General features: G+C 44.4%; 1 protein-coding gene across 1 annotated transcript; it reads right to left on the bottom strand.

Annotated features, from left to right (window-relative positions):
• Nucleotides 1–462: 462 nt before the first annotated feature.
• LOC124672440 lies at nt 463–2,034 on the bottom strand. The gene is made up of 3 exons (XM_047208663.1): nt 1,645–2,034; nt 1,367–1,568; nt 463–1,273 (listed from the first exon to the last, which is right to left on the bottom strand). Exons 1-3 carry the CDS (start codon nt 2,032–2,034, stop codon nt 747–749), a joined length of 1,119 nt encoding a protein of 372 aa, XP_047064619.1. The 3' UTR covers nt 463–746.
• Between the last annotated feature and the right edge of the window lie 8,146 nt (nt 2,035–10,180).

Raw genomic sequence — 10,180 nt, 5'->3', positions numbered from 1 at the left:
TTATAATTTCTAATAGTATAAAAAGTTAAAAACCACTTATAACTTATTTGATTTAAAGGATTTCTAAAATAATTTTATAGGATTCTTACCCACAATTTTTTCTTTCTATATAAGCCATTTGATTCAAAGGATTGAACTCTCCATAATTTCTATGAATTTCTTTTCTATACTACAATCTTATAGAATTTCAGCAAGAGGTTAGACCTCTTGAAAAAAATTCTATATGTCTATAACAACTATGACAGGTATTCAATTTTTAAAATTTTCCAATGTTTTTTCTATGATACAACCAAACGGACTCTGCAGCTAATTTCTGGTTTTTTTACTCATGTAGGATTTAGCACTATTCGTGTGTTTTTCTTATTCTTGTACTTCGAAAATTCTCCGAATCCCCTTAATCCTTGTAATTCCTGATGGACTGACTACATTTTTCTCAATAAAAAGGGGCGAGGAATACACTCATACAAACAAAAAACTGCTGGACTATTCCTAGCTCTCCCCAATTGTGGAAACCAGAAAAGTTGCTAATGAAAAGGGAAAATAGGCGTTTTTCTCTTGTCCAGAAAACCGGACAAACTGCGAAAACGCCAAGAGCTAGACCTCGGACGGATCAAGAAACCAAGAGGAAAACAGAGAAAATTGGAGAGGGAGAGAGAGAGCTCTTGTCTTGTGCTAAGCTAGTAACGGATCGGAGTTGGAGTACTATGAACTATCGGTAATCGGTTGCTATTCAACTGCCGCTTAGCTCAGAGCACGGAGGCGAGCCCGGCGATGGGCCTCTTCTTCCTCGCCTCCGGCCCCACCGGGCGCCACGGCGACGGCGACACCACCACCGTGATCTTCTGCTCCACGATGCTACCGTCGTCGTCGCAGGCGGGGGCAGATTCGAGCCCCTTCGTCTTCCGGTCAAACCGCAGCTCGAACTCGCCGGTGAAGCTCGCGGCGGACACCAGCGTCGGGGACGGCGGCTTGATGTCGTCTGAGCAGCGGACGTGCGGGGAGAGCCACTTGGCGCGCATGTACTCGGGCTTGCGCCAGGGCGGGAAGTGGAGGCCCTTCTTCTTGAGGCTCTGCCGCGCGGCCTCGGCGACTACGGCCACGATCTGCCCGAGGCGGTCCGGTGTCCCGACGAAGAGCGACGGCAGCGCTTGCAGCACCGCACGGTACGCCTTGGTCGACCGCGCCACCTCGAACTCCGACCGAAAGTCCACCTCCACGATCAGCCTCGCCGTCGACGTCTCCCCCAGCACCGCGTCGATGTACTCGTGCTCCCCTGCATACGGCCGGTGGAGCGTCAGCGACGATGCTTTCTTAAGCGGAGTGTGCCAGTGAGTCCGACTGCGTTAGGCGATGGTGCCTGGTTTACCTGCGGGGAAGGAGGGGGTCTTGTCCCAACGCGACTTGCAGACGCCGGCGTCGTGGCCGAGGGCTCTCAGGCCGTCGGCGACGGCGCGACGAACGTCGGCTTTCTTCTTGGCGCCGCCCTGGCCCTTGCGGCACCTCTCGGCGATCCTTGACGCGTCGGCGAGGAGGTTCCGCTCCGCCACGCTCGCGCTCTGCACCAAAACCTGTGACGAAAATAAAAGGAGTCCTTAGTTTTCAATCAATCCGACGAGCAATTAAAAAGAGAATCACGGATAGTACCTTCAGAGCCTCCAAGGCGTCTCCGGCGGCGGCCTTCGAGGCCGAGGAGGAGGCGGAATGGCCGGCTGGGAGGAAGTCGAACGCCTCGTCGTCGCTGCTGTCGTGGTGGCCGCTCCCGTGGAAGCAGTTGCAGCGCCCGCGCTGGGGTCGCGACTCCACGGCGGCCGCGTCCTCCATGAAGCTTAGAACCATGCGGTCCAGCCCCAACGATCCCACCTCTGTCTCCAGCGGCTTCTCGTCCTTGCCGTCCACGGCCTGCACCCGCTCCGCCGAGGACACCCGCACCAGCAGCCTCCGGAACACCGACACCCTCGCGGCCGGCGGCTGCGGCGGCCTGTGCTCCATCACGGCGTGACCGTGGTGGTTCCTCAGCTGGAACGGCAACGGCATCGGTCGCAACGCCGGCAGCGACGCACCCCTGCCACCCACCTCACCCAACTACCTCACTTGTCAGTACAAGAATGGGGCGCGAATACCACGTGTCGACAGAACGAGTGGAAGGCTGTAGCGTCGTGCTACTGTCGGCGCAGCGGCGGTTCACCGGAGGAGGCCATTTCCGGCGAGCGGAGCAGTTTCTTTTTCTTTCGCACGCTAGGAGGAGGAAAATGCGGGACTGATTTGTTAGCTTTCTCTCGAGGTTTTATAGACGAGCTAGAGAAGAGGTGCATGACGTGGTGGACGTATGGTACGTGGCATAGTGGGTCGAGGCGTTTACGGAGGTTGAGGACGACGTTGACAGGTGGGCCCAACAGGTGGCTCACGGTATTTGCTGCCGTTTGTGGAGGGAGAGTCTCACTCCGTGGGCGCGGGATAATGACACACTTGCCCTTGGGTGTGTATATGTTTGATGTCCAGAGGCTAGATTGTAATTTTGGTGCAATACCATATTTTAGCTCCCATATATATATCCGAGGAGCAGAATTGCTGATGAGGTTAGTGAGATGAACCGTAATGCAATTAAGTTTGCAAAGGTGAATTTCAAAACATTGTAAATTCTCATAAATTTTTGCTTGCGATACGAATAGTGTAATGGTTGAAAATATAAATAGAGAGCACGTCGATATCCAAAGAAGCATAATTTACCAAGTAATGCATGAACAGTGTTGGGTAGCGTGCATAACTGTGCCTCGATCAAACTACTATGGTCCGCAAACAAGGTATGGACTACCAAGAATGCCACAAGGTTGATGCAAGGGTACACTAATGGTTAAAATGATTAGGCTAATGAGACGATCGTAATGCATGATCTATTTTCTCTATGTCTAGTAATTTTTATATTCTTATTGCTGCTCTCATCAACAAGCCTTAACAACATCACTTCCCTATTTTAATATTTCCTCCAATTCCAATGGTGTGCCAAATAGAAGATAGCGTGTACTTCTTCGAGCAGCTTAGCTTGGACTTCAAGGTGACGGTCACTATTCAAGAACCAACCTTAGAAAGGTGGACATCTCGTGTTTTAGAGGACTTCCTTTGCACTATACTACCTCCGTTTTAAGGAATAAGGCGCACGCGTATTTCAAGACGAACTTTGACCATAAAAGTTGAGCAATAAAATTTTAATTTTATTATATGTAATTAGCACCGTTAGATTTGTACTGAAAAGCACTTTCTAATGATGCTAATTTCATACAAACAATCTTTATATATTTAAAATATTTTTTGGTCAAACAAAAAGCACGTAAAAAGAGAACGCCTTATTCCTTGAAATGGAGATAGTAGATAACAAGATCATTGTAATAGATTTAGGGCTCCGCGGAGAAAGGTGTTAGTCATAAGCTTGTTTCACCAGAGAAAGGGCAATGAGCCAACCGTGTCACCTAGTGAGATACGATCATCAACGCTTAACCAGCATGAATATGCCATCGGCATGACCAGACGATGATGTCTTTCTTATGGACGTGCAACACTGAACCATCCACCTAGCTGCCCCCCCCCCCGGAGGGGGGGTTGATCATGCCTAGGCGATGCTCTTGTCTGTATCACTCAACTATCTTCGTACGAGTCAACACCTATTTAACATGGCAAGCGATGTTGTGCCCGGTTATAAACGTGTGATACAATCGTGTATCGTTCCCGGTTAGTGTGATTCTTCTCCCACAAACTGCTTACATGACGTTATGCAATCAATGTCCAATGCAACCGCGTACCACCGTCTTTTTCCGGTAATGACGATTCTTCCCTAGGGTTTGTCTATGTGAATTCCAAATTGATCATGTCATCAAACGATATGCCTAACCACCCACCCAACACGCTTACACTACCCAGCACATGAAAATGCAACACCTATTTTGACAGATGTGAGGACTATGACATAAGCCACCTTCACGTTCTCAGTTTCTATTTGGCAGTAATGTAACACGCACCTCCTCCATGTAAGCCCGCATGTTTATATGCATGTTATTATGATGTGATTTGCGTCTATTCTCATCGACGTGCATTACCACCACTGTGTCATCAAGCAACATGTTTTCCCACCGCGCCCAAAAAAGTAATCTATGTTCGCTCGCCTACATGCTGGAAAATTCCACATGCTATCATCGACGTGCACTGCAACCGTGGGCAATTTTCTTAACAGTGGTGCCCCATGGCAGAAAGAGGGTTAAGTTGAATCTAAACCACTTACCAACGGTCCATTGAAGCGCATTTCTGGTGCCATGAGCATATCACCAACTCGCAAGAATCTTGTTTACTATGTTACTAGTGTATTAAAAAATCTTGTACTCTAGGTAAATAAATTGTGTGCCTCTTGGCTATTTTCGTCGATTGGTTTGAAGATATAAAACTCATTTGTTTGCAGTTCGATGCCTTCTAGTGTCAGTTAATAAGAATAAAAGTACTTCATAATAATTTTGTAGCAAACATTCACTATTCCGTATCAGATTTTTTTTATTTAAGGTCAGCTCATCCATTTGTGTTTGGAAGGGGACCTAACGATTGATATTTGTACCTATCTATTGGTGCAACCACTTGATTCTTTCTTGGCACTGTTTCCTCAACTACTGTTCTTTTTGCCTCCCTCGGAAATCGACGGGTACACAACCTTAGGAAGCCGGCAGTTGGGTTTCTCATATTTAAGATACTGCAGTCCGACACTGAATTAGCACTCGACTAGCTAGAAGGTATCATACCATTTTCCTTCTTGGGTAATTCTTAGATCAGGCACAATGTGTACATTTTCATTAACCCCTTTTTTTGTGAATAGTTTTTTCTTGTTGCGATATATGGTTCACAAATTTGTGAGTTGGTCTGTATGGACTTTCTGCTCTAGACTAGCCAAAGATGTATATATTTTGGGTACGTTGTTCAAAACCACGTGGCATAAAAGTAACAATTACCTACCGGACAGGGTGTTTCTGCACCCTTTATTTGAAATGCATATTAAACATATTTCCAAATGTTAAAAAAATAAAAACAAAAATGCCTCGTGTATACCTTGACGTGTTACATGTTCACAAAGTTGTTTCAGCAAAAACCGATATGTTTTGTGCCCTGTACTAAAAAGACAAATTTTTGGTGTTAAAATAGTCTATTTCTCGAGGCATTATTTGTCTTTTTACACATGGTACAAAAATTGTTGGTTTTACGTGAAACTTTATGTGTACACATAGAACATGTCCCTGTACATGCTAAATTTTTTTCCTAAATTTTTTTACTTTTTGAAATATGTTTTATACATACCAGGTGCATATGCACCCATGATCAGTTTTGGTTTTCCGTTACCTACTCCAGTTCATATTACTAGCTAACCATGCCATCTAGTCTAGGTTTAAGTCATCACGATGTGAACCTCTGTCTTTATTTATTCAAATAAAAATCATTGTGAAGGTTGCATCTACCGCTTTCTTAAAAAAAAAATCACACTGTTTATCTGTTTTGAAGAGAATTAATCTCTCTCAAGCATATGGCTGCCTGCTGTACCAAGCCAAATTTTCTAAATTTTGTAAGTTCATACTACTGACGGACTACGATGGCACCCAACTACACCGCCTATTGCAAGATGGGCTTCGAAGGACAAGTATGGTGTATATGTAAGCAAGGTATCGCCTGCACCAGATTATTTTCCTCTAAATCGCCTGGCAGGGACACAAGTTGGTTGAGCTAGAGCCGCCGATCTACCAAATACCAATCCTACTTCTTTTGCCTAATCACGAATGCAGTATACTCCCATGTGAACCATAACTTCATTTAGCTAAGTGGAATGCAGATCTATGGAGAAAGCGTACGAACAAAATCTATAACTTTACTTCTTTTGTTTTGGGGAACAGAAGATTTGTAGGAGTATAAATATTTATGTTTCCATATGAGTTTGGAAAAATAAAACCATGATCCCATGGTTATATGGAGCTATCTATGTACAATGAATTTGGCATGTAAAAAACCACTCAAATTGAGTTCATTTGTCAAATATACAAAATAGGGTGTGACGAGAAGGAAAATATGGTGGATGATCATCACTCAGTCAAATAATACTCCCAGCCTGCACAACTTTACTGTCAGTCGCACTCCTTATAACATCCTGAAAAAAAAAGTGATGAGCTGACCTTATTCTACCACATTGGCTACTTGTCTACATCATAAATGGCACTATAATGTAGTTTACTCTCGTTTTCACAAAGTTAGCAGCTAAGAGCATGTCTAACAGGTCCCGTATTTCGCTGCCCCGTATAAGTCTCTTATTTCGCCCCGTATCGAAAAACTGCTCCATTTCGAGCCATTCCGTCTAGCAGACCCCGTATTTCGCCCCGTATTTTCAAAAATAAAAATCCCGGGAAGTTCATCTTCATTGATCATACTAGGGATCATACATACATATTGATCATACTACGGATCATACTACATCTAACTAAGCATCAACCTACGTCTAGTCGTCAAGGATGACGTAGGGGATGAAGGCGATCCTCGCCGCCTCCTCCTGCGCCTCCCGCGCCTGCCGCGCCTCGAACTCCTGGACGGCGGCGATGGCCGCCGCCTGCTCGTCTGCCTCCGCCCGAGCTTTCTCGGCGGCCTCCGCCTCGGATTCGGCCACCGCACGGCGGTAGGCCGCCTCCTCTTCCGCCGCCGCGTCTTCCTCCTCGCCGCCTCCGCTTCCTCCGCCGCTGGTGCTGCCGATGGTGGCCCTCCATGCCGCCAACGCCGCGCGGTCGCGCTGCCACTGCGCGCGTGATACGTCCAAATTGCATCACTATTTTATATCATAATTTGCTGTTATTCATTGATATATTTCATATTGGAACACAATACTTATGTTATTTCATCTATTTTGCATGTTTCATGATTATTTGGAGATCAAGCACCGGAGCCAGGATTCTGCTGGAAAAAGCACCGTCAGAATGCAATATTTCGGAAGATCAACTGTGGAAGGGAGTTTTACCAAAAATCCTATTTTTCCAGATGACGAAGGAAGCCAGAAGAAGGGGCCAGGAGGACCCAGGGTGGGCCCACACCCTAGGGCGGCGCGGCCCATGCCCTGGCCGCGCCGCCATGTGGTCTGGGGGCCCACGACCCCTTTCGCCTCCTTTTCTTCGCGAAACCCTTCGTCCCGAAGACCTAAGCCGGAGAGGAATCCTCACGAAGGGTTACAGCCGCCTCGCGGGGCGGAGAACACCGGAGAGAAAAGAGCTCTCCGGCGGGCAGGAATCCGCCGGGGAAATTCCCTCCCGGAGGGGGAAATCGACGCCATCGTCACCGCCATCGAGCTGGACATCATCTCCATCACCATCATCATCATCTCCACCATCATCACCGCCATCTCCTCCGCAGCACCTCGTCACCGCCGTAGCAATTTGGGTTTGATCTTGATTGTTTGATAGGGGAAACTCTCCCGGTATCTATTCATACTTGTTGTTGATGCTATTGAGTGAAACCATTGAACCAAGTTCATGTTCAGATTGTTATTCATCATCATATCACCTCTGATCATGTTCCATATGATGTCTCGTGAGTAGTTCGTTTAGTTCTTGAGGACATGGGTGAAGTCTAAATGTTAGTAGTGAACTATGGTTGAGTAATATTCAATGTTATGATATTTAAGTTGTGGTGTTATTCTTCTAGTGGTGTCGTGTGAACGTCGACTACACGACACTTCACCATTTATGGGCCTAGGGGAATGCATCTTGTACTCGTTTGCTAATTGCGGGGTTGCCGGAGTGACGTAAACCTAAACCCCCGTTGGTATATCGATGCGGGAGGGATCGCAGGATCTCAAAGTTTAAGGATGTGGTTAGATTTATCTTAATTACTTTCTTGTAGTTGCGGATGCTTGCAAGGGGTATAATCACAAGTATGTATTAGTCCTAGGAAGGGCGGTACATTAGCACAGGTTCACCCACACAACACTTATCAAAACAATGAAGATTAATCAGCTATATGTAGCGAAAGCACTAGACTAAAATCCCGTGTGTCCTCGAGAACGTTTGGTCATTATAAGTAAACAAACCGGCTTGTCCTTTGTGCTAAAAAGGATTGGGCCACTCGCTGCAATTATTTCTCTCGCATTTTACTTACTCGTACTTATTTCATCCGTTACATCAAAACCCCCCGAATACTTGTCTGTGAGCATTTACAGTGAAACCTTCATCGAAACCGCTTGTCAACACCTTCTGCTCCTCGTTGGGATCGACATTCTTACTTATCGAAGATACTACGATACACCCCCTATACTTGTGGGTCATCAAGACTATTTTCTGGCGCCGTTGCCGGGGAGTGAAGCGCTATTGGTAAGTGGAATTGGTAAGGAAAACTTTTACTGTTTGTGCTGATTTTATTTCTGCCTGCTGCTATAAGTCATTATGGAGAGATATTCTCTTCAATTTCTATTTTGGAAATCTACTACTACTGCAACGGTAGTGGATGAGGCGCCAGGTGAGGAAGTAATACCATATAAAATACCTACGAAAATTATTGAACATGTTATGGATAACCGCTATGAAGGGGATGGAACTCGTCCATCCTGGTGATCATTTACTGTTTTTGCATGAATTATGCGGGTTATTCAAATGTGCAGGTATTGCTATGAATGAAGTTAGGAAGAAACTATTCTCTATATCGCTGTCCGGTAAAGCGGCGCATTGGTATAAATTGTCTGAAGAATGGTGATTCTCTTGATCGGGAGGACATTGTGCCTTTATTCTATTCCAAATTTTATCCTCCAAGTGAAATTCACAAAGATCGGAACCGCATATATAATTTCTGGCCTCATGATGGAGAGAGTATTGCCCAAGCTTGGGGGAGATTGAAGTCTTTAATGCTCAAATGCCCCATTCATGAGCTTCCTGGTAATATTATTATTGATAATTTCTATGCAAGACTTTCTTTTCAAGACAAGACCTTGCTGGATACTTCTTGTTCTGGATCATTTACACACAATAAAGAAGAGTTTAAAAGGGACCTTCTTGATCAGATCCAAGAAAATACTGAAGGATGGGAGAACGACAAAGATAGAGAATCAGGTATAATTTATGATTATAAATGCATTGAAGCTTTTATGGATACTGATACATTTCGTAATATTAGTGCTACATATGGTCTTGATTCTCAAGTTGCTGCAAACCTTTATAAAGCTTTTGCCTCTCATTATGAATTGCCTAAGAAGAATTTTGATAAGTATCATGAACCGTATAAAGATAAAATTGATTCATCTATTAATAAGTGTGTTGTAGTTGAAACTGCTGATCGCGTTATTCCCGAAGCTTATATTGAAAAAACTCCTTTTCCTCGCTAAAATGAAAGAGTACTCGTTATAAATAGTGCGGTTCATAAAAGTGAAAAGAAACCTAGAGAACCCGAAGAACAAATAAAAGTTGAACCTCGTTGTTGCAATAGTTAAAGATCTTGTGACTGAAAATGTGGAGGATGGTCATATTATTTTCTGTGAAGATGCTTCTAATATTGTTTCACATCCTAATAAACCCAAACAAGCTAGTGTTCCTATGCTATCTGTTAAAATTGGTGATCATTGCTATTATGGTTTATGTGATATTGGTGCAAGTGTTAGTGCTATACCTTATGAGCTTTACACGGAGATTATGCACGAAATTGATTCTTGTGAACTTGAAGAAATTGATGTGGTTATTCAGCTGGCTAATAGAGAAACTATTTCACCAATTGGTATTGTTCGAGATGTGGAAGTTCTATGTGGTAAGATTAAATATCCTGCTGACTTTTTGGTACTTGGTTCTGCTGCTAGTGATTATTGTCCTATCATTTTTGGTAGACCTTTTCTAAATACTTGTGGAGCTATTATAGATTGCAAGAAAGAGAAAATTTTGACTAAATTTGCTGGTGAATCTTATGAGTTTAACTTCTCTAAATTTACTAAAACTCCTTATAAAGCTGATTTGCCTAGTAATGATTTTAAAATGGAGCAAAGTGTGCATCTATTGTTCTTGTTCCTAATAATCCTTTGCAAGCAACATTTGGAGGATAGCGAGAGTGAAGTTTTTAGGAAAGAAAGAGAGGAGCTTGAGGAGATTTTTCTTCGCCAACCTATTCTCAAACATGATTTACCGGTGGAAGACTTGGGTACAACACCGCC

Source organism: Lolium rigidum, chromosome 7 (genome assembly GCF_022539505.1).
Source record: "Lolium rigidum isolate FL_2022 chromosome 7, APGP_CSIRO_Lrig_0.1, whole genome shotgun sequence".
NCBI classification, from domain to species: domain Eukaryota; kingdom Viridiplantae; phylum Streptophyta; class Magnoliopsida; order Poales; family Poaceae; genus Lolium; species Lolium rigidum.
This window is presented reverse-complemented; position numbering and strand designations above follow the sequence as displayed.

Bases quoted from the DNA above. Each gene is read 5' to 3' on its own strand.
- LOC124672440 (XM_047208663.1), bottom strand. From the start codon at position 2,034: ATGCCGTTGCCGTTCCAGCTGAGGAACCACCACGGTCACGCCGTGATG. The intron at 1,569-1,644 runs GTACTATCCGTG...TTTTCGTCACAG, and splicing joins ACGCCTTGGAGGCTCTGAAG to GTTTTGGTGCAGAGCGCGAG. The intron at 1,274-1,366 runs GTAAACCAGGCA...GGCCGTATGCAG, and splicing joins GACCCCCTCCTTCCCCGCAG to GGGAGCACGAGTACATCGAC.